At 36.3% G+C, this 25,185-nt stretch overlaps 1 protein-coding gene across 5 annotated transcripts in view; it reads right to left on the bottom strand.

Moving 5' to 3' along the window:
- The window catches only part of ANKIB1 (ankyrin repeat and IBR domain containing 1), an 89,006-nt gene that overhangs the window by 6,447 nt on the left and 57,374 nt on the right, over positions 1 to 25,185 (bottom strand). For all 5 annotated transcript variants that reach the window (XM_054273451.1, XM_054273456.1, XM_054273455.1 and 2 more), the window contains exons 5-17: positions 23,754 to 23,871; positions 20,078 to 20,286; positions 17,797 to 17,885; positions 15,970 to 16,114; positions 14,514 to 14,680; positions 10,232 to 10,320; positions 9,079 to 9,209; positions 4,548 to 4,682; positions 3,902 to 3,988; positions 3,741 to 3,807; positions 3,230 to 3,375; positions 2,468 to 2,646; positions 1,862 to 1,913 (exon numbers count right to left, since the gene is read on the bottom strand). In XM_054273451.1, the coding sequence (XP_054129426.1) occupies positions 1,862 to 1,913; positions 2,468 to 2,646; positions 3,230 to 3,375; positions 3,741 to 3,807; positions 3,902 to 3,988; positions 4,548 to 4,682; positions 9,079 to 9,209; positions 10,232 to 10,320; positions 14,514 to 14,680; positions 15,970 to 16,114; positions 17,797 to 17,885; positions 20,078 to 20,286; positions 23,754 to 23,871 (1,614 nt within the window). The remainder of the gene's footprint in view (positions 1 to 1,861; positions 1,914 to 2,467; positions 2,647 to 3,229; positions 3,376 to 3,740; positions 3,808 to 3,901; positions 3,989 to 4,547; positions 4,683 to 9,078; positions 9,210 to 10,231; positions 10,321 to 14,513; positions 14,681 to 15,969; positions 16,115 to 17,796; positions 17,886 to 20,077; positions 20,287 to 23,753; positions 23,872 to 25,185) is intronic.

Here is a 25,185-nt window from a genome sequence, read left to right as displayed (position 1 = left end):
TTTCCTTTCCTACATTAACTCTTCAACATCTAAAGTACCTAAAACTTAAATCCAGAAGTGCTCTTTCTCTTACACAATGTCCCTATTAATGTAGATGGTATTAGGAGAGTATGTTTTCTTCCATGAACTTTCTCAGACCAAGCGCTTACTCATAATGACATATGCAAGACAAAAGGAATAGTCACAAAATCATGGGTATGGGCAGATTTTTATGCATGAAAGTTGTGAGAACATCAAAAAGTAGCTTTATTGGACCAGACAAAAGGTCCATTTAGCCCAATATTCTGTCTTCAACAGCAGTTAGTAGTATATGCTTGTTAGTCTAATGGAACACCATAAAGAAACAAAGCAAACATGAGGTGATTCTTCTCTAAAGTGTTCTTCCAGCTTTTAGGGATCTCAGGGATTTTCTAAATTCAAGGCAGAGCCTCAAACAACAGAAAATCAAACCTTGATATAGAATAATATAACTGAATTATTAAACATATATACAATTTTATCACTCTGAATCAGAAAAGGAATCATGGGAAGTGATCATTGAACACTAAGATTTATTCATCATACCAGATCTTAGCTCTCATTTGTTTGCAATAAATACAGCTCTATGTAAAATACTTTGCAGTGAAATTCACTAAAATAAACAAAGATGACCATTATTAATTCTATAAAATTCCTTTAGCATAGGTGGTTGCAAGTATTTGTGATAGCTACATAGCAAAAAACCAACTTGCATCACACAGTGCCACATTTAGGCAAATCATAGAAACTCATAAGCAGATCATCTAAGCACAGCTGCAATTGCACCTCCTGCTAAACAGCTTTTCAACACATTTCTTACCAGCTTCTTCTCATAGCCAGTTCCACTGTCATCAGTAACATCACAATCAATCATACAGTAACATCACAATGAGTTTGATGTTGTCAGATGTGGGATTATTAAAAAAAAACTAAAGGAAGGAACTGGACAGGAGAAGCAGCTGATTGTTTGTAGAGAAGCGAGCCATGTTCTCACCAGCGTGACGCTCACCAACAATAGCAAAGGAAATATATGGAAAAAAGTACATGGAGTTTTCTAGGATGTTTAACAATGACTAGCTAGAAAGAAAACAGCAAACAAGGAAATGTTGAAATGAAGTTTCCTTCCTGACTGAATGCTTTAATCTAATGTTCTCAAAACATTAACTAAAAATTAAGATGATAAAGGAAACCTGTATAGGAAGTTTCTCATTTTTTAGAGCAGAGTCTCAAAAACTACTTACTCCTTCCCATATACAGATCATAGAATATAAGTTAAAAAATTATAATTTTCATTCTTGGTAAAGTAGCAGAAATTAATGTCACTTGAGTATGCAATTTCCATCCTGCTTTAATACCTAACAATAAAAATAAATATTTGAAATATTTAACAATATTTAGGAGTATGACTGCATGTTTTTGTTGGGATTTTGACAGAAGATGGAAATTTCATAAAATTTTTGTCAAATTCTGCTGAACTGATATTGCATTCAAAAGTAATCTACATAATTTCATACATTTATTACTTTAAGGCTCTCCAGCACACAGACAGCAGTTTATATTAAATTTTAAAACTGCTTTTGTACTTGGAAAATGAATGTGAAATATCTAAGGTTGCCTAACGCCACCTTAGATAACTACATCCACATTAGAGGCATTATTTATAGTCATTGCACAATTAACTACATATATATTTCCTTCTATTGTGAAATAAATGAAATGGAAAGCTTAACCAACTTGAAATGCTTTGACTCAAGATAAGGAAGCTCTTCATGCAGATTGTGATCATACCTGTGTTTCTAGCAAATGCAGAACTAAGTTAAAAAATTAAAAAGAAATAGTTTACCTCGGGGGATGCAAATCCTAAATACTCCCAATCCCATGTTCCACCAGCAAAGCTATAAAATGGAAAGATACACCATCAAATTTAGAAAGAGAACAAATATGAAAAACCTCCAGAGCTTCAAAACCTATTGAAATCTGAAAACTAGGGCAACTGTAGCTCTCTAAACTTAACAAGTCTTCCCCCTTAATTCTTAATTCAAAATTAATTTTGAAAACCCTACAGAGTTAAGTTGTTGACTATTCCAAAACTGCCTGATATGTTTAGAAAATACTTAAGAGATTTTTGAAGCGTACCAGGCATTTAGTGACAATCTTGATGGAAAAAAGTAAAATGGAAGCCATGACATCTAATCATTAATATAACACAAATGGGGAAGCAATTTAGGTTGCAACACACATAGCAGTGATCCTCAAAAAGAAAAATATGTTTTTCCCCAAAGGCTGTAATTCCACAAGGATGAGAGGCCCAAGAAAGCATCACTATCACATTGATTTACAACCACCACGCTCAGCATCCCTCCAAGTCAGAGAACAGCAGTGGATTCCCCCTCTTTGGCAGCTGCCAAAGGAACACTTCCTGCCTTGTGCAGCGTTCTGGGAGGATTACCTGCGCCTGGGTGCCTCTGGGGAGTCTGCAGGAGCGACGCCGCGGGCCACCGAGGCCAGGAACTCCTGGCGCTTCTGCTGCACCAGGCACGCGGCGCGGATGATTTTATGGCGCGGGGTCCGAAGGTAAGGCCGGTTCACTTTCTGTGCAAGGTCTTCAGTGACCATTTCTAGGTCTGTCTGCAAGAGTTAACGATACAGAAAAAACAGTTTTACAGGGAAATGCAAATCAGGAAGAGCTCCATAAACACTGAGGGGAATGATATCCATTTTCTTGAAAACACCTTATGAAACACCAAAATACCCCAAAATATCTGTCCCCTAGACTACTCTTCTACATTCTGTCGTCCAGCTTGGAGTAGGATTTCCCTGCACTCTGAAATACTGAGTATCTTCAAGGGACCCAAGGGACAGGAAAGGAGGCAGCAGTCTCAGGTACTCCCCCAGTTTTGCCTCCTCCCAGATGTCAAGCACATGAGAAGAGAAAGAAAGAAAAGAGAAGCTAGAGAAGGAGATGAAGGCTGAAGCTAAAATGTTACCCTCAGAAAGCAGATTAACAGGAAATTTTCTTACTTTCCCCTTCCATCTGTCCTTATCCTTTTTCTTTGCAAAGTGATATAAAAAATATGCTACTTTTTCTAACTTGGTTACAAATATAAAACAAGCATGTCAGTTTTATACTACAAAAATGGCAAAAAGACACTGATAACTAATATAAGAAAATAAAGTGCCATTAGGAAAGTAAAATATACCTATGTATTACCTGCATAAGTTCAAATATTTCTTTCTTTGTGCTTTTAGGCTCCAAAAAGAATCCATATGGGTAAGAACACTTAAGAATGCGGCGAGTTTTTAGAAGCTCTTGCACTGCATCTTCAATGAATGTGGTATCAGGACAGCCTCCCTCAGCTGCAATATGAAACAAGCATTGGGAAAGTATTTTCCTGCTGATGTCACCATTACTTTTGTGCATATCAGGTAAATATTTTGCAAGTAAACAGCAGCCAATTCTCAATAACTGCACAGTGTTCTTAGGAAAAGAAATAAACAAAGAACATTAGCTTCTACCTTACTAATGCTACTTCCTCCTTGAGGCTTTGGAATAGGTAAGATTTACTGTACATTTAACTTTCATCCAATGTTTACTAATTAGTACTGGAGGGATGACATCACACAGCAGACTTGATGTGAGCACCATCCAAAAAAGAACAGTTTAGCCATAACTGTGTTGATGGGATTTCAAATCAAAGGCACAGATCACAGCAAATACTTACTTCCACTTAGAGCTCTACTCAACTGCTCCATCTTTTCTTTGGCTGTTTTTAGAAGGCGCTGTTCTAACTAAAAAAAAGAAAATAAATAAAAGAAAATATGAGAATTATTTTGGGGTTAATTAACCAGAAACAAACATCAGTAAAAATGGCTTGACCCACACCTGGTAGCTAAGTTCATGGTTCTTAAATCTTGTATAATAGTGCATAAACCTATCAAGCTCTTGAAATCTTCTATGCTTCTTTTCAGCCTGGAAAATAATGGAGAGACAAAAGAAACCAAAATAAGTCTTATCATTTAATACAACTATCAGCATTAAATATAATTAAATAGTGAACTGTTTCTATTCAGACTATATGTAAAGTATTGTGCACAGCGTGTAGTGCCATGTAAGCAAAGACACAAAATTAATTTTTGAAATTCACAATGCTGCAAATACTGCAGCCAAAGAATTGACACACTGACAGTCCTTGCTATTTAAAGCAACTTTCCAAAAGCCAAAATTAAGGCATGTCTTCTGTAGTGCACAGCAGCTAATTGCAGGACTAGCATGCTCATTTCACAAAAGGAAACCATTTCACAGAGAAGTAAAATGGAACATGGGTGGATGCATAAGATTTCTGACTTTGTTAATAACCACAAGTGTAGTGTAGCACAATAAGTAGTGCTTTCTTTCTGTCTCTTTGATATGTTTAAGGTTGTATTTTTCCATTTAGAAGTCTGGTTTGGAAAAATTTTGATTACACTTATCCTGAATTGAGAACTGCAACCTTAGTGCTATTTTTCAAATACACACATTCATTTGTTACCTCTACTGTCATCTCCTTGGACTGCTCCTCCACATGCTGGATAACCTCATAGCGAGTGCATCTGTAGTAGCCCCCAGTGGAAGAGCTGTGCTTCTTCCATTCTTCTAAGCATATCCAGCAAAAGTCATATTTGCACTTCAGAACAAAACAGGAAAAAGGAAAGAAAAAATACAAGTTGAAATGTCTTAGATTTGTAGTTAGGCATCATCATTCCTCTATGGACAACTTAATTAACAGCATTCTGAGCATAAAAACATTTTTGGAGAGCGTCCTTCCTATTTTACTTACTCAGGAGATCTGTTTATCAAACCATATCAAACCATGTCAGTCATCATTTTTGTTCCTTGGATCATTAGACTCTGTTGGATCTACATGTTAAGTTTTAAGCAGAGGAAATAAACCAAATGCTAAATACAGCTGATTAGGCCTGTTTTTTTTTTTTTTTTGTTATTGTTAGAAAACCAGTCCCATTTCTTTAAATAACACAGAAACTATTCATGAGAAAGAATGATTTTTTTTTCCTTAATATTGCTTAAAAAACCATGATTATTGGTGTTTTGTCATGTGGTATTTCTGACACAAAATATTAATAACAACTACTAAAGCAAGAGAGAAGAAGTCTGAACATAAACTTTGATGAGTGATTACTTCCAGGTGAGTCTTTTTTGCACCGACTGAGTAAAGTGCTTTCAAAAGAGGTAAAACCTTACAAGGAAGTGTAAAGTGACTTACTCATGCTTCTCTGCATCAGAGAAGATCCAACTGTGTTAAATATTCTCAATTCAGCAGCAAGTGTTCAGCTAGGTAATTTCAAAATAACTGGAAGCTATTTATGGGCAGATAAGCAAAAGACTTCACAATTTGGTGAACCATGTTTATATGTCTTATAGATGAGGAGAGAAAATTCACATTAATTAATATTAAGCCTTAAGTATTACTAGTGGCATTTGATAAATTAAATTGCATTTCTTCTCTTTTTGGTAAGTTTAACCTTTCCAGGAATACCTACTTCATACCAGATGAGTTTGTCTGTAGTTATTTCATACGATCACTTACATATATTACAGGAAGGAATGAAATCCAATTCTTGCACTGTACTTTTGCTAATTTTGTCTCAAAAATCAGTAGTGCTGATTTTCTTCTAAAAAGCAATGAAGATTAGAATATTTCTCCTTGTTTTTGTGTGTGGTATTCACGTAATTCTCTGAACAGAGAGAGAGACATAATTCTCTCTCCCAGGATTTTCCTGGGAAGCTGTGAGATGCTGTGAGAAAGCTCAGAGAAGAAGATGAACAATTCTTATCTTTACTTGCTGCATCTGTTTTTTGGCACATGCGGAATGTGTTATGGAGATTGTTTACCAAAAGGGATTTCTTAATTGCACACTGGTGATGGTGGTTTTCATTGATTGACCAATTATGTCAAAGCTGTGTTGTGACTGTCTGAAAGGGTCACAGGTTTTTAGTTTAGTATTAGCATAGTATAATATTAGTGTGTAGTGCAATATAATATAGTACAGCTTAATAAAGCATTTGTTCAGCCTTCTGAAATCAGGGAGTCAATGCACGTTACTCTCCCATCAATAATTGTGCAATAATTGTGCTGTTCCTTCTTGTTTTCAAACATTTTTAAAGCTGTTGGCTTGTAAAAAATGGTGAGAAATACTGAGAATGAAGTGCCAGAAGACCTTTGTATAAAGTGTTAAGTATGACTGCATCATTTGCCTACCATTCAAACTCATCCATATTCCCTATAACAAAAAAGAATCATTGGAAAATATTTAAAAGATGATATGAAACAAGATGTTTCACAAGCAACTGAACTAATAAAGCTCAACTTCCTATTAATTAATGTATATATGCTCCTACTGCAACAATCTTAGCTCACCCAAATTATCTTCCGTCTGACCACTCTATTATATTTATCTTTTAATCTCTCATATCTCCAAAAGCCTCCTCAAAACACAACAGTCACAGAGTTCCCAGACCTTCCTCCCAGTATCTCAGTCTCATGACACATTCAAAACCACATCAGCTGTTTCTGCACACCTCCCAAACCCAAAATCATTTTCAAGAAGGGTAAGAAGGACAACCCTGAAAACTACTGCATGTCAGGCTCACTTCAGTGCACGGTAAAGCCATGGAAAAGATGACTCTGGGAGGTACTGAAAGCACCCAGAGGACAATGCAGTCATTGGTCACAGCCAGCACAGCTTCCTGAGGGGAAATCCTGCTTGTGGAACCTGATCTTCCTTCTGTGCCAGGTTGACCCACCAGCTGAGCAAGGGGAGCCAGGTGATGGAACCTTTTGGACTTCAGTAGAACTTCTGATAAACTCTCACAGCCTCCTTCTGAACAAAACATCCAGCACAGAGCTGGATAACTGTGTTACATGATGGCTCTCCTGGACTCAGTTCTCAAAAGAATACTGAGTTTGCACTAAACTGGGAGGAGCTGTTCACTCCCTCAAAGGCAGGGAAAGGTTCTTCCCCCATAGGGTGCTTGGCCCTGGAACAGCTCCCCAGGGAAGTGTCACTGCACCAGGCTCTCAGGCACATGGTGTGACTCTTGGGGGATCCTGCACAGGGCCAGGAGTTAATCCTGGTGGATCCCTTCCAACTCAGCATATGATTAGCTATGATTAACTATCTATGGTTAACTCCTGAGCTCTGTTTTATGTGTCTTTAAGATCACTGAGCCTTGTATCATCACCACCTGGGCTTAACAAATCCCATCTGCTGCCTGGCCAGGGTCTGAGCCAAGCAGAACAGGTCATTGCTGAGCAGGCAACAGCTGGGTAGGTATTTCAGTCTCTCTCTTGGTGCCAGTACAAATGAAGTCTCTACACCATCCAGCTACCAAGTTTCATGAAACTTGCAGCAATTTATTATCTATGAACCTCCTCCTGTTCCTTGAAATCAAAGTGCCCATAAGCTTAAAAAGTGACTGTAGGCAGTGGAGTGAGAGAGCAGGACTGTGTAAGCCCTGTCTCGTTAGAAGCTGCATCCATAAAACAACAAGAAAATGCCTGCTTAAGTACAGAAACCAGGGTTTCATGAGTAAGGAGTCTTCTCCTCTACACCAAGGTGCATGCTAGATGCTAAGAGGCAGCCATAGCCCATCATGAAGTGAGCTTGACCTCACTGCAAAAAAAGGCAGAAGCTCCATCATCAGGGATTGTAACTTCAGCAGAGGAAGCAACAAGTGAGGTGACCACTATTCCTTGTGTCCAAGCCTTGTAATGATCTTGAGGACGCCCTTCCTCACCAGGCTGAGGGGAGGCAGCTGCTGTTTGTGCAGAGATTTCTCCATGACAAAAGAATCTGACTGTTTTAAGGACTCTTCAAGCTGCCTATAACCATCAAAAAGGAAAAGAGACCTCTGGTTGTCAGCCAGTGCCTTAGAATGGCAAATTATCCACATTCATCAGTGTTTATTGGCCAAATCCTTCTCCAGCCTGAAGCCACAACTGACTTCACTGGCAACAGCTGCAACAAACATACCTTATGGAGTTTTTAGAAGTACAGAATTTATGAGCTCTTTTTAAAATAATTTAAGACAAAAAACCCCAAACCCCCCAAACCAGCAAACTTGGCATAAATCAAAGTGTAGGAGAATGTTCTCTGCTGCCGATGATACCAAGAAAGGCCCAATCTTCAATTTGAATCACAGAGAGAGAATATGTGACAATATAAAGAAAATGGGATCTGCATAGCAATGGAGAGATACCTGCACATTTTCAGAAAAATAAAGAGAATTACTTTCTAAATCTGTTAGCCCTTTATTGTAGGCCAACTGTGTAATGTGTTCACTACTTTCTTATTTTTAATGATGCTCCTCAAAGAGATAATAGTTATAGTTATAGAGGATATTTCTGACATAAAGAAATGTCTAAATATGCTGCTTTTAACTAACTTGAGTGAAAAAACATTTTCAAATGATACTGAACTCATGGCAAAAATATTTTTTCTATTTTGGTAGCACAGTGCAAACTTGTGACTAATTCTCTGGCTGCTGTCATTAATAAATTTTCTTTGGAATCACTCTTTGCTGTCTTTTCATTCCTACTGATTAATTCCTGTTTACAGTTTTTCACCTAAACTTCTCTATTTTGTTGTTATGGTAGAGAAATAATGCAAAAGAAAAATATAGTAAGGCAAAACCTTCATTCATTCAGACCTAAGCCTTTCTTAAAATTTTATATCTGCCAATTAAAACTGTTCTTTCTCTTCTACATTATTAATGGCAATATAACCATCAATTATTTGTTTCATACTGTACTGGTAATTATTCTTAGGTGTTTATGAAATTTCAGTCATTATAATGTACACCTGTCAGCCAAATAGATTTCAGTACACATTAAAACATTTTCTAAATACATGTAACCTGCCATTTGCTCATTACCTAATTCTTGCAACAGGTTCCACTATCTATCAGGCATGACCCTTCAGAGGTTTTGGACCTAAAATATATGCAGGACATAGAAAGCTGAATCTGATTCCTCAAGAAATCCCACGATGGCTCCTTGTTACCTTTGCACACTGCATGTGGTTGCAGCCCTCGTTCTTCTGGATGGGGGACTTGCAGTTGGCGCAAGGTTTGGAGTTGGTCAGCAGCCACAGGCAGTTGGCAGCGTCCTCATAGGCCTCACTCACCCCCACAACTTTTTGAGGGTGACAGGAGAATATGGAGCATGCAAAAACAGAGAGGTTGAAATTGTACTTGTGTAATCTTTTGTAAGAATCAGATTAGGAATGTTGCATATTTCCCTGTTTCTTGACAAAATATTGAAGTTTCTCACTATACATATTTCTCACATATATTTTATTATTACACTTTCTAGTTTATACATATATAATACGAATACACTTATTATTTCAATGTATTTCCATACATCTATTATAACACAAATTTATATACAGTACATGTGACAATTACAATATATAAAGGGGCAAATACATATATGAAAGAAACGGGTATAGTTTCAAAAAGCAGGGTGTATTTTGCCTCTTTATAAAATTTTCTATGCTTTCCAAAATATTTATAACATACTATGGAAAGGCTCTGAGCTGTGGCAATCAATTTAATATGTATTCAAATTGCTGTCATCTTTGCTTTCTTTGTTAATGTTGACTAAGAAAATATCTGTCCTGTGTAAACCCAACCTTTATTAGTTTTTTTCAGTAAATGTTACCTGTCAGTAAGCCATTTCCTACAACTCCCTTGCAGTTTCCCCTCAACCTTACTATTATTATCACCTATTGGCTTGAATTAGTTTTAAAGGAAATAAAAATCTTCACGGAACACTACTCAATCATGAGAGCAGCCTGGGCTAAAAATCAAAATTGGACAGGGCAAATGAAGTTATATTCAGGAATAAATTGACTAGTTAATAAAAAAAAGCTTTAAAAGGAAGGGAAGGTGTTTTGCAAACCCTGACTGAACCACACATGTGTTTGTGGGCAGGAATGGTCCACAAAGAACAGTCTACCATAGTGCTGCAGTTAAAGTGTAAGCAGCCTCTCATTCAGGAGTATAATTTTCTTCCCCTTTTACCCTATTTTTCAACCAATGTTGAAGCCAGTTTTTATTTCATGCAACTAAAAAAAAATCTGTCTAAAACCAAAAGATCAAAATGGCAGCAAAACACCCATGCCCTCCCTGTTGGCCCTGCATGGCTCTTACGTTCTTCTGGCTTCATTTCGGATATTTTCTGTAGCCAGTCCTTCCAGGTCTGGCAGTCACAGGGCTCGTGTGCTTCACCAAGACATTCCCTGAAAAAGAAGGTGCACACACAATTACTTATAACTCAGAGATTTAGAATTAAAGTGAAAATTGGTTCAAGTTAAAAGGAAAAAACCAACCTCCCCCCCCAAAAAAAATCGAAAAGAAACATGCCCAGAATTTAATTAAGCCAGGAAACCAAAAGCCAGGTAAATAACATTGCTTTAAAATACACTTAGACTACTTGCTCACAAGCATAGATGACTATTATTGATAAAGAATTTAAATGAGACAGGAAAGGAAAGAAGCTTCTTAAAATTACCAACTGGAATAAATCAGCTGGCTTGCAGTTTGTTTTTATACCTGGGTATTATTTTAGTGCCACAAAAGTGCTCATACAGTTTCTGTAATAAAGGTAAATCAGACTACAGAGTTTATCCAAAAGTAGGCAATTTGCTATAACAGAAATGTATTTTATGTACAATTACTTTAATCTGTTCAGTTGCAATAATCAACTTTTAACTAGATTCAAGCTTTTAATCTAGAACTAGATCGAAGCCCTTCAACACCAGCACTAAGTATTTATGGATATTTACTCCTTCCACCAGAGCCTCTTAAATGGGGGCTTGAACTTATTTACATGGACACAGTGGAGTAATGAGTCCCTTGTGCTTGTCCTGAAGTTCCTACTAGGATTAAGGATGGCAATCACTACTACACAGTGGCAGCAGATATATGGCTTCCAGATGGTGCTGCAGTGTGGATGTGTCAATATGCACTCTGGATTTGTAATAGCTCCTTTTTTTCTACTGAAATGGCAGCAAATAGCCTCAGACATCTGCCATATCAAAGCAAATAATTTCAAATGGGCACCAGCTGCATCAGAGCATACACAAGTTTGCAGAAGATCCAGTGGTGAACTGCTCTCTTGCAGTGCAGGTTCAGAAGCTACATCAATATTCTTCTGATTGCCCTTGTCCACGTTTTAAGCAGGAATTCAGGAAGAAAGAAAAGGTTATGGGAACAGTTTTGAACTTTTTTTACCCTAAGCTGGTCTGCAAACAAAAAAGCTTAAATTCAGCACAGATGCATCTCTGGTTTGGACTGAAGATCTTAGCTGGGAAAGATTGTACCAGAATGAACAACTGGTCTGTAATAAGGTGATTTCAGCCTTGGTTCAAAGTTAACACCTTTCACATCTGTGGGACAGTAGGACACTTAAATCATTGATTTCAACAGTGCCAACACCCTCTCACAGTATAGTATTTGTTGCCAGAAAGGACTGAAATAGCAAAGATTTACATTGACAAGCTCAGTTTTAAGTTAAAAGCTGATTGATTAGTCAATCTTTTATGGGAGTGAGAGGAGGGTCATGTGTCTTTGATACTTTCAAATTTGTAGGATTTTTAATGTGTGGATGTGTGGATTTTTAATGAAGTTCAGTCATAACTGTATCTAAACCTTTATATCTGTATCTATCTATATAAGACAGTTACAATAATTGTTCAAAAACAACTTCTCATGGAAGAAGCTCTTTCCTCAGCCCACCCCAATACAAGCACTTGTGTGCTGGGATGTCATTTGACTAGAGTAAGAGCATTGAGCCTACTGTTCATGAAAGTTTCTATGAAAGTTGTATTTTGGACAGACTTCCTGACAGCAGTGGATGAAAGGAACTCACAGGAGCAGCTGTGCCGCTGAACAGCAGGAGCCTCCCCAGCTCAATGCTCAGCAGGAGGATTTATATGAAGGCACAGTACATACTTATTAAAATTGTAGCAAATTTCAGCACAACAAGTTATAATTCATGGAAGGGCTAAAAGAAGAATGTAATTCTGGATTTTTTTCCTCTCATGATCATATACTTTGAACCAAAACAGCAAAACACTGTTGCAACTAAAATCTGGTGTCTCAAGTGCACCTCAGGAGTTGCTGCTTCTGCAGAATGAGAGTGCCCCCTGCCCTTATCTAGGGTGAAAGGAGTGAGGACTGATGGTACAAAATTAAGGGTGCACTGCCTGCTAAGACTATTTTCCACAAGTGTCTGCTTGCTACAATTGCTGGTGCTTCTGAAACTGCATGAAGGGGGTTCTAACATGTTGAATGGATCTGATAATAAAATGATGTAGGATTTGTGCACAGTTTTAATGTATGCTACATTTAAATAATTCAGAATACTTTGTCTGAAAGGGAATAGAATTTTGTATTTGCCACAATTGATTACATTTTGTTGAAGATAATGTTAGTGGTGCATAATGAAAACAGAGTAAATTCTAGGATACTCTGCATTGAAGAGGAACATTCCTACTCCTACATTAAATAGAGAATAAAAATTGCTCAATAGACTCAGAGAATTTTCTTGCTTTTATGAGCAGGAAGGCTATAGCTATATAAAAAAAGTAAGTGATTAACTAGGGCTTGGTTTTCTAATACATAAATTCAGACGAATCTCATACTAAATGCAGCATCAATTGCTATTACAATGTCTAAGCTGTAGATTACTGGGGTAAAACTTGCAGAACTGACAGAAATATGGGACTGTGAGATGTGCTGATTGAAATTTAAAGAGACAAAGCAAGCTCCCTTTGAACACAAAATAATGATGAAAACTCTTGAACTGAGAATACATTTTTTCTCCAGAGGAACACATTCATGCATAGACTTTTTGTACTGTAAGACTAGTTTGGGTGTCATTAGCAAATGGTTCTGATTTGAGGTACTGCAGGATGCTTTCTTTGCTAGCAGAACTTTCTCACCATTGCTGAAACTTTCCATTCAGTTTTGTGGGGATGAAAAAAAAGGCTTTGGAAAGGCCTTCTTGGACATTTTGTTGCTAACTTGAAGTATTTTTCAAGACCTTAACTATATTTGCTTGTGCAGTATTTCAAAGCATTAATGTAAAAAGAATGTACAAAAATATTATCAGGAAACATAAAAACCCCATTTCTCCTAAAAATTAGTCATTCAGAGGACATTTTCACTCTCAGAGAACATTCCAGGGAGCCAGTACATTCAGTCCACGTAAAGGAAGCAGAAGCTGCCATTGTCTGAAGGTTCATGTCAATATGACCCTGAAGTGGTGTCAGGTTCCTTCAGGTTAATGGAAAAATTGATTCTCTACCATCAGAACTAGGCAGAGAGGATGGTACATGCTTGTGGAATAGCATTAAGTTTTATTGTATGTTCATTGGTAGAAAACATATTCTGGTTTGTTTCCATGGGATTTGCTTCTTTCTGAGTTCTCCATCCATTGTAAATAATCTCTTCCCAGGAAGTCACGTTTTTTGACTTTTGTGGTTGTTTCATTAGGCCTGTTTTCTTTTTATTTTCCCTTTTTCTTTCATTCATATGGGAAAAGAACTAAAATCAGAAGCATCTTTCATTAAGAATTATGATACTTGGAACTAAGCAGATGATTTAGGATGTCCTTGTATAATGGTTTCAATTGAAAACTGAAAAGAATTGCTGAACTTGTCTGCATGTCTGTACTTTGGTTGATCCTTTTTCATTTTCCTAAAACATAAATATGTCCCACTACAATAGCCATAAATTGTCAGTCTGATAATGTCAAAGAAAAATATGCCAATTTTTTTTTACTTTTGTTGATGCTCTTATGTCCTTTTCTAGTAAGTGCTGAGGATCAGCAATCTGAGGGATGTTTTAAAAAATGTCTGGCTTTTTGTTCCTTCTTGAGCTTGTATTCATCTTAAAACCCAGGAGAAGATAACAGACAGAAAAAGTGCTGAACATTAAGTGAAACGGAGGTTGGAATGATAGTGCAAACAGAATAGCTATGTGTGAAGGACATGGTCCTTCATGGCCCCATTTCAACTCCAGCTTCTTTGATGTGATTCTAGCAAAATTCAGGAAGAGCTAAACATTGCTGATTTTCTACACTACAATAGAGAATGTGCCATGTTTTGGTTTTACAACTATCTAGACACAAAAATCCCTGTTCCAGTATCCCACTTTTCCTCTGTTCCCTCAGAACAGAACATCAGAACACTCCATGCTGTTGTTTTGCACCTAACAGAGACAATAATGACTACTGGATTATAAATCTTGGCAGTGCCCCAAAATACTACAATATTAGTGTAGTGCATGGATAGAGGATAGAACAGTCATTTACCATTCCATACTAATTTCTGTTGCGCTCTTGGTGCCATATGGGACTTTTTAATTAGTCCCTGGAATAGCAGTGACTGTGAGTTTATGGAGAGGCAGGTAAGTTTCCAGTACTAACCAGCAGAAAAGATGTCCTTTCCCACAGTCTACTGCAGGGGCTTTTAGCATAGGGAAGCTAAGAGTATCTGATCCTGTTGAATTTGACCCTTGTCTTGTCAGCCTTACTGCTCTTTCACAGCCAGGTATAGGACACCATTTAATAGCAGGATTATTTTCAACAAAGGCCTGTGGGGACGAAAAAGAAAAAAAGAAAATATTTTACTACATAAGATCAGATTTCATCCTTGATATAAAATAATCTGTATTCATAGTCCTCCTTTGAAGGAATAAAGCAAAAAAAAAAATAAGGACAGTCTATCTACAAGGATAGACTTTTAAATATAGTTATAGAAAGGGAGTAATTGAATTTCCACTTCTTTTTTAGGAACAACAGTACTTCAGACTTACACTAAGAATGAAATTACTTACATTCCAAACAAATGTTCAATCTCTGCAAGGTAATTCCTTTCTTATGTGGCTTACAGTAAACTACTATATACACACTGGTAATATACTCATTAGCAGAACTGATTATTTTAGTTGGAAAGAATGAAAATCTTATTGATTAAATAAAAATCCCATGATAAACCAAAAATCAGAACTAGACTAACTCAGTAATTTATTTCCCATCTTTTTTGGTTAATGTAACAGGCTTTTGTAAAAACTGTATCTAAGAAATTAGGAGAAAAAAGGAACTTACACTACTTTGCTTCAAACATATTCTGATCAACAGTCACTTAAAATAAAATATGCAAAAGATGAGTCAGATCTGGTAATTTAATTTGCATCTCACTGTGCAATAAAGAGACTTGTTGCAGAGAAAGTACTGCACTGTAAATGAAAAAATATTTCTCTACCTCTGCCCTGCCACCAATAAAGTGGCACATTTCTCAAGCCTAGTTCATCACTACACTAGTACAAAAGAAAGCTGAATTAAAAGATTGCTTTTAAAATCAAATTGCAATGATGACAACAAATACATTAAAAAGCCCAGGAAAACCAAATCAAGCTTTTCCCACTCCTCTACCCATATACAGCAATCATATCAAGCGTTGTACTAGGAAGTTTTTTAAAAGGAAACAGGTGCTACTTCTGGATGCAGTAAAAACAATCTGAAAACTTTTAAAATTTCAGATTGCAAACACAAACAACTCTGACTGATTAAAACCTTCATATCACTTGTTACAAAAATGAGTTTGATCAAATTATTTCATTAATACTGCATTAGGCAACAGACGATGGAAATACGGCATTTCTTTTTAAGGAATACATGAAATGTTCTTTCTTTTTTTCTCCGTGGTACAGCAAACATTGATATTATGCTATATGCGAGCCAATATATATTTGCACATATTTGTTTATGAATTTCTACTTGGAAAGTTACAAATATATTGCAGCATTTCATACAGAAGCTTTAAGTTACTTTTTAAAGACGGAATAGAGTTCAAGAGTACAAGAACAGTTTGATAATTTACCTTAATGTCAAATTGAAGGTATCGCTTGTCCATCTCCTTGGAAACCACACTTTCTATGATGTCTACAGGCACAAGCTGGAAACAATCATATGCTGGGCAAAAAATGTTGTGAGCTTCACCCTCCTGAATTTTCAGATTCAAAAATCTGCCAGAATTTTGCCAGTCAGTATTTGTGAATAAAAAGTAGAAGTTAAAAAGCTGTTGAGTACTTTACACTATGTTCACAGGTATTCACAATGATTACTTTTCAAATAGAGAAACAGAAGTATCCTTTTCTGCTTAAAGGAGCTACAAATTTGATGAACAGCCTAATTTAAAAAAATAACACTGCGATGGTTCAAATGTGAGCATCATCAGCAATATTTAGCCCTAAGTTTATGGTTTCCATCCTTGCCATTTATCACACAGCTCTGTATAGTTTAATTAAATTGACCATTATTTCTACCTTAAATCAGAAACAGAATATGTAAGTGTAATTAATCTAGGAAATAATTAATTTAATATGCAATTATTTTCTACAACTGTCTAATAAAACTAGGCCTGGTTTTGGACACAAATGTCTGAATACAGAACAAGCTCAAAAATCTGCTGAAAGCTGGACTTCAACAGTTGTTGTTTAGTTTCAAAGCTGTAACAGGCTTATTAATCTGACTACAAGGATGATACCATTCTAACTTTAATCATTTAAAGCACAGGCAGTTATTAAAAGGTAGTCACCTGAGATCCTTTAATAGTTAAGGAGAGATACCTGTCAATTCATCCCACCTTAGATTTGTACCTTAGAGTTGGGTAGCTCAGTCCTGGCTATGCTCCAAGTGACTTAGGAATGACTGGCTCAGAAAGCTGAATTCCACCCTCAGTGCCACCACAAACACTTGCCATTGAACTGTGGCCCTGAGCCTGTGGCTCTGAGCTGGCCCCTGTGTCCTGCACAAAGGACACGCAGTCCAGCAGCCAAATTAGAAGCACCACGTCAAAGCAGTGATCTCTGGTAACTGCTACATTCTGCCCAGGGATTTGCAAGGCAAGAAAAGCACAACTAACAATTTTCTTGCCACTGGAAAGAACTGCCTTTGGAAAGCTCATATGGAAAAGAAAGTTCTCTTCCTTAGCACCAGGCTAAGGTTCATAGGAATGATCTGCAGTAGGATTAGCTGTGCAGAAATGGTGCTGTAACAAGACACTGCAGGGGTAGAGATCAAGTAGTACAATCTCCTGAATGGGGACACAGATGAATACAAAGCACTGCATACAGATATAATTATTGCTGGGAAATATGATTAATATTTATACTACCATAATTATCCATGTCTGAGTTTTTCACTAGCATGACTACTCTGACCTATGCAGTAACAAGAGCATTAGATTAATAGAACTTCTAAGTGAAATCTACCCCTCAGTTATTACCCTTCAACATAAAGAAATAATTTAAATTGCTTTTCTGATTGGAAATGGATTCACAATGCCTAAGTTTAGTGTGCTAAACTCAGAGATGGAATTAAGCATGTGCTTAATTTAGAAACCGTAAACCTCAATGCTGCCAACATCACACACACACACTGAACGAATCAAGAGTAGGCTTATCTATTTACACACAAGCTTAAAACATTTGATTAAGAATTTTGTTTAGTCAGAATCTAAACAAACATTACACAAGCCTAAACCAGTGGGTAACAGTTGTTTGAGTGACAAATAAATGTTCCATAGGTTCAAACCAGCAACTCTTTGAAACCCAAACAGTGCTTCAGCATGTTTGGTCTCTGTCCCTTCCCCTTCAACACAGAAGTATGAAAGTTTCTCACAGGATAGAGAAACACAGATACTCACGCCTCCCAGCAAGCTCTGCAGAAGTCATGTCCACAAGGCATATCCACTGGGTCTTCAAACACAGAAATATTACACATGCAAATGTCACACTGTAGATGACAAAAATGCTTCTGATTAAGAAATACCCTAAAGCTTTTTGTATTGTTAGCAGAATGAGTTATGTTGGAAAATCTCAACAAAAATTCAAAGCGGTACTCAGTAGGGGAAAAAAAATCAAGCTGTATGCAGAAAAAAAAAAGTTATTTAAGCTATAGGAATGGGAAAGATTTGGTATCTCTGTTTCTGTAACTCCCTATGCAGAGAGCATATTCTGGGCTGCTTTTTGCAGTGTCCTTGAGCTCAGGAAGTGCTTCACCCTGCAGAGTATTGGAATCTCAGAGCTCTAGGTGCAAATGGAGCTGTGTTTTTCATCAGCTTCACACACAGCTACAAATGAGTTTGGAGATGATAGAGGCTACAGGAAATGTTTAGTATCTCACACAGTCAGGTCTAAATCAAGGTGGAGCAGTTTGAGTGTGCAGCAGCAGCAAATACCTTAAATAATAACCTACATATATATAATTTTTAAAAAAGACTTTGAGGTTTTTGATCAAAATGAAGAATAAGTTACACTACAAATACTCCAACATAAGATATAATTGCCGAATTTTACAGAAGTAGGTACTAAAGAAAAAAATAACACTGAATACTGAGACTGTTACTCTGAAAGAGTTAGAGTAGGGATGAAAATACTCACTGCTTATGGTTATGTGTGGAAAAAAATACTAATGTTCTTCAAGAAATGCAAAAGAAACATTTCTTTTCATTGAAACAAAGACACTATGAAAATGTATTTTAACTTCAATGCATTAGGTATCATATACACACAGGACATTTTCAGAAAGTTAGCCTGTGGTATGCCACTTTAAAAGCACTTATATTACAGCCAAAACAAAATCAAACAAAAAAAAGGCCTTAAAGTGTAAAACTCAGTGAAGATATGTATTGTTTCTTCATTCATTTAACCTTATTGTCTTGCAAAAATTAAATATTTTAAAAGTTGACAATGCATTAAAAATAATCTCTATTAAATTTATATGAGCTGTAAATTTTGTTTAAAATATATCTTTAAAGTAAGGAATTTAATGGAGCCCTGAGTTCAAAACATCAAACAAAAACATTTACTAGAACTGTTTATAAAGTAGGATGCAAATGCAAAACATAGAAGGAGCTTTATACCTTGTGGCTTTATTTTATCTATTCCTTTTAGTTTTCATTTTCCTGGCAAAATGAGATTTGATAATTCAGAGAAGATTCTTAAACAAACAGGAACATTAAACGTGTAACTCTGGACTTGGATGAGACACACTAGATCTATAATGGCAATCATTATCCACACCTGCATTCCTGGCTTATGAACCATCCACGGAAAACAAAGCACACAATGTAAAACTAAGGATATATAATCTCCTGTTCAACATTTTAATTAGGAATTATTCACAGACAGTATTTAACTGTTAATGGAAATTAATGTACAATAACAATATACCTTCTATAGAGCTTCTTTTACAGCGTTTTACAATAAAACAAAGAAAATATTTTTATGCAGGAATGTGAGATCTTAATTTTTATATGAGATTTAGGGATGATCCATCTGAAAGACTGCATGTAATATTCTAAAAAAAATGCTTAGATCATGGAGCAATAGTTTTATAATGCTGCAGCTGTGGATTATTAAAAAGAGAACTCTGTCTTCCCAAAGAGCCACACTGATTTTAATGAAAGGCGCTTTCATATTTCAAATTTGCAATAGCTTTGTAAACTGCTTGAAGCAGCCCACACATAGTAAAAGTAATTATAAGCTTACAGTACACTACTGGGCTGACATTTCAAAATGCAGACAAAGACAATTTTGTTTTCTAAAGAAAAAATTTTCAAAAGGCAGGGTTCACAGAACTGCGTACATTCAGGGAAATGGATACAATGAAAGTGAACATCTTGATAGGGATGAAATGAGAAGTTCAAAAGAGCCAAATGCACTGATGTGACTGTAGCTGTCTAAAATGAGAGTGTGTGAATGACAGCAAGGTAAAAACAGAATGGCTTGTATTTGCCAGATGCTCAACAGTTTTATCATATAGAATGTTTAAGGTGTCAACTTCCCTGTTCACCACTTTTGGAAAGAGAAACACCTTATAGTTTCACAAAGGTATTTTTGGCAGCTCCCCTGTCTACACAGGTGCAGTGTGCTTAGAAATCAGCTGTTTAGCCCTGCTGGTTGAAGATCTATTTAGGAATTTACCACAGCTGTGTCCATGTCTCCTGGCGAGGGGCTGATTTCATCAGGGGAGGTGACAGAGGAGCGCGTGGTGCGCGGGGTGCGCGGGGAGGGCAGCGTGTCCCACGCGTTGTACCCGCTCGGAGGCGGCGTCGGCATCTGAACCCCTGAACGCTGGCAGCAGCTCTCTGGGTTACACATCCAGGCCTCAAGCAACTTCTCCCTGTCCCAGTCTTCAGGAAATACAGAGACACAGCAAGTTATGCACCTGACAATGTTTAAAATATAGTTTGTAACTGCACCCGGAAAAGAACACTAAACAAAACCAATTAAAATAAATAACTAGAATGAAGTGTGATTGAATGGAACTTTAGCCACTACATTTCAGAAAACAAATTCCAAGATAATATGTAATGCAATGCATTTTTGTAAATAATTGCATGACAAGCATCTCCTTTCCCTGTAATATGTCTTAACATTATTTTTGTTATTTATTTACAGCAATTGTAGTGGCTAGAAGACTTGGTTGAAAACCAGAACTGTACTGACTATCACAGACACATGAAAATATAGCAGCCCTCACACCAATGAATTTTCATTATTTTTTCATTCTATGAAAAAGGTAATTATTTAATATGGATTCCATTTTATCTGTTGTGTTTTTGTTTGTTTATTTTTTAATGAAGCCAGGAAATACAGGAAGAACACTAAGATTACAAGAAGATTTGTGACTTAATGAGTTTCCAGTCTTTATATATATGCATATAAATTATGTGTTTCTAAGGGGGGAAAAAATCCACCTGAGTGCAAAGAAAATTTCGTATATTGTCACTACATTTTATTCTAAAATTGTTAGTGAATGTTTTACTTTTATTCATAATTAACACTGCCCATTTATATACAAAAAAAGCCTAGTGATACAAAATGTAATATCTTAAAGTTAAATCAAATCCTTGTTCACAATTGAAATGCATTCTGTTTCTGATTCCTACAATTAATACTAAAGATATCTCCAGAACAGCAGTTTTTTTTCTACAAAAAATACTAAAAAGTTCTTATTTAAGTATAAATCCATCAAATTCCTATACAGATTTGAATCTAAACTCATCAACACTACATACAGATCAGAAAAACTTGAATTTAATAAACTATTAGAAATTTACCAGTTTTTCCTACTGCTTTAAATAACTATTTTCAAGTTTGGGGATTTTTTTAAGTGCTGGGTCCTCCCAAAGAAACATCGATGTTATTAACCAAAATATGTTTTATTTTTATTTAGTTTTATTTTTATAAGGAAAAGATAGTTCTCTTAATCCTGTATTAGTGCTGGGAAAAAATATATGAGTTCTAAGCACCAAACTTAGTGAAAGTATTGCCTCTGTAAAAAAACCTCTTCGAGCTGCAGATAATTTATTGATCAGATCCTTACTTATCTAAGCTAAAATATATCACAGTTTAGTTTAATTTCAATTGTTTAAAGATATGGACCCACACACTTACATGTCAAAATTTCCAAATTTTATCAGCATTTTTTCATACTACCCTGAGTTTACAACCTTTCAGAGAGGGGCTGACTAATGTTAAGATACAGATAAAATTTGCCAGACATTTTCTTTGTTGTTTGCCAGACCTTCTTTGTTGCACTGTATCTTTAAAACAGGCAAGGGCTACGACATGTCACTAAATGAATCCACTTTGTTCTCTTTACCAACTTATGAATTTTAGTAAAGACACAAAAACACAAGGTGTATTTGTTGAATTGCCTATTTTTTTTCCCCGAAACCCATTGCTGTATACTGAATTAAAAGAGAACCAATGTTGTAAAACACTTGTAGAAAAGCTGTAAAGTTATCTGCCTTTGTGACTGCCACAATAACATTTTTTTAATCTTGGCTTTAATTCTACATACTTCTGTCTCTCAAGTAAAAGAAAAAAAGGAAAATACACTTTTAATGTCTGTGTCAATAAATTGATACAAGGGAAGAAAGCCAAGTCTGGTGGATTAAATATTATATGCCTGTAAACTATTAAATCTAGTATATATGTACCATCTTTCCAAGAATTTAAAACATGCTTTTCACACCTTGTGTGAATTAAACCAAGATTTCACATTATTCTTTTGTGAATTTCAATGGTTAATGAAAAAAAAAATTACAATTTGTCATTTGATGTTAATTCTAAACCTCTATAAATACCTGAGTTATTTCCTTTACTAAGCTGAATCAATACAGCTACAGACAAAATAGTTGACTTTCTCATGACTTGCTAATTGTTTGTGCTTCTTTCTATGCACTGGCCAATTGCATTAAGTTACCAGAACATCACTAAGGCAACATCAGTAGAATGACCTTTCCAACACAGACTGATTTCTTCTCAATTTTCAATTCCTGCTTGCTAGATACTGGCAGACATTTCTCCACCATTTACATCAACCTCACTGATTTTCAACTAATTACAGACTGAGCTGAGAGTTTGAGAGTATTGCCACAATTTTCCTCTTCAAAGTATTTGCAGAGGTTATGGAGCCTACTCAGTCAAGTATTTGTAATTTTTAGCCTTACTGAGACTATTCTGGGAATACAACATAGCATTCAAATATTGCATATATTTTAAATAAAATATAAGAATTAAACAAAGAATCAACATAAATATATATGCAAGGACTGTGCCTTAAATATTATCATACTGGCACAAGTTCATGTTTATTTAATTCAACGTTAAAAGGAAGACAAATACCAGCAATGGAAAATAATGTAAAAGAGATAAGTTTCAGGTACCACAACTCCTCATAAAAGTGTACCAAAAGCTGTGGGTTTAAAATAATGTCTTTCTGCTTCACTTTTCCCTCTCCCACTGACTTTAACAAGGAGCCCACAGAAATAATAGGGTATGAAAGCTTAATCCAGCAACACAGTGATGAGCACGCAAACCATTAACTGCCTGAGTAGCTCCTTTGGCATAAAGTAACAATGCAGATGCTTCAGTAAGCATAAGTTTTGAATTATTGAATCAAAGCCTAAGCTTACACAGAGTTTCAGAGATACTTTTGTCTGGAGAAAACACACTGAATCCAGTGTATCCCCTTTCTGACAACCCCAGTTTAACTTGAACAAGAATACAGACTTATTTCAGTGAAAATAAATGAGTTACAGATATGCACATGGAAAAGGGTACCCTGTATGAGAAGTGTAACTATAAAACATCCTCCAAAGGACATACACCCATATAATTTAAACCCCACGGCAATTTCCAACCACTTATTACAACGGTCAGACTGCTTTTATTGCAAGAAAAAATAAATTTTAAAATGTTGATCTGGTTTTATACACAAACACATAGGGGCAGAAAACCAATGGTCAGACAAAAATAGATTTGATGAATTTAACTATTTTGACATATAAAACCAAGTACGTTTTACTCCTGTGTCTCTCACCAAAATAGGGTGGTTCTGTTTTCCACATTGCTTAAGTTAAACTGTCTTCAATTATAATTCCTAGTTTGAATCACTCTTCTATCAGCTTCCCTGTCTGCCTCAATGTTCTTTGACATACTGCAGCTGTATTTCTTTCTGAAGTACTGTGTGGTCTGTTTCCTGCTATTAACCATTACTACTCTTTTCCTTGGACATAAAGTGCAAACCTAAACTGTGGTTTTGAATTTGCTGAAAGCAGATTTTTTAGCCTTTAAGGTTTGGGATTACCATGTGCCCGAAGCAGAGCCTCTGCAGTGAAGAGCGGGGCCTGAAGCATGTCTGCAGATTCCACGATCAGCATGTCCTTAAGCCTTCGCAGGTCTTGAAGCCTAAGCCCCTCATATGGCTTGAAGAAGAAGAAAAAAGATAATTTATGTGTAATGTTTTCTAGTCTCTATTACAATATTAAAAAGAAAGCATTCAAAGCACTGTTACTGATCACCATCTCAACTGTGAGGCAGTATGGGACAAAATTTGTTCACAGTGCACACCAATGACCATGCAAAGCTACATGGAAACACTGCCCTTTTCTAATATTTATGGTATGATTTTTGTAAACTTCAAAATCTAAAAGCATTTCTTCCATGTATAATGGAGAACTCTCTAAAGTTCTCCATTATAGCAGGAAGCCATCTTCAGATGATAAGCTAGCCTAAGACAGACTCACTCTCTCTCTCCCCCCAAGAAAAAGTGTGATTTTCATATAATCTAGATGAACTTTGATTCAGTGATTAGGCCTCAGGTATTGTGGAACGGGTATGAGAATGCATGACTAGATTTGAACTAAGGATTTAGAGAAGAGCTAGACAAAGGACAGGTTATCATACATTGCATATGGATTCTCTGACTTTAGACTAATTGAGACCTGTTAATTCTGAATTGGTCTGGAAGAGGACACATTGAGACATTAGACAGTGAGAAATTTGTGAGCAGAATCCAGTATTTGGATCTTCTGAGGCAATATCCACCCTTTCAGAAGCAAAGTCAGTCCGAGTGGGACAGATGAGACATGCAATTAGATGTTCATAGAAACACTATGAGGGTTGAGGTTGGAAGGGACCTTCAAATGTCATGTGCTCCAGCCTTCCTCCTCAATCAGGGTCACTTAGAGCCAGCTGCCCAGGACGATGCCCAGATGGCTTCTGGATATCTCCAAGGCTGGGGATATATTGTACATGGAGATATCAAAACTCTTTTTGAGAAACAATGGCCAACTCTCATAGCCCTACAGAGAGCAGATCATCCAGCTGCCTTCCTGGTCTGGAGATCTATCTCCTTACTACAGCATTAAAAAAGGTCAAATCAGAAAGGCAAAAAGAAGTAATTTTAGGATTCTGAATTAGCTCCAACCAAGAGAACAGAGATACTCACATATGTTTACAGACTCATTTTTAAAACTAAAAAAGGAAGACTATGACAACAAATAATGTATTTGTTTGTGTTGCACAGAGAAAATGCCCCATAGGTAGGAAGAGGAAAAAAAAAGTGGGAAGGTCTGCAAAGAGAATGGATAGAGAAAGGATATGTAAAAAACACTATTCTTACATCAACTGGTTTTATTTATTTAAAGGGTAGCTAACAAAATATTTAAAGCATTTGACATAAAGTGTTACATGCTCAGAACTAATCAGGAGCCTGGGCACCAAATGGCAGTTGTCTC

The sequence above is a fragment of the Melozone crissalis genome, unplaced genomic scaffold (genome assembly GCF_028551555.1).
Source record: "Melozone crissalis strain CALT ecotype California unplaced genomic scaffold, PUWL_Pcris_2 ptg000016l_1, whole genome shotgun sequence".
NCBI classification, from domain to species: Eukaryota; Metazoa; Chordata; class Aves; order Passeriformes; family Passerellidae; genus Melozone; species Melozone crissalis.
The sequence above is the reverse complement of the archived record's forward strand: the minus strand, read 5'-3'. Positions and strand labels throughout refer to the sequence as shown.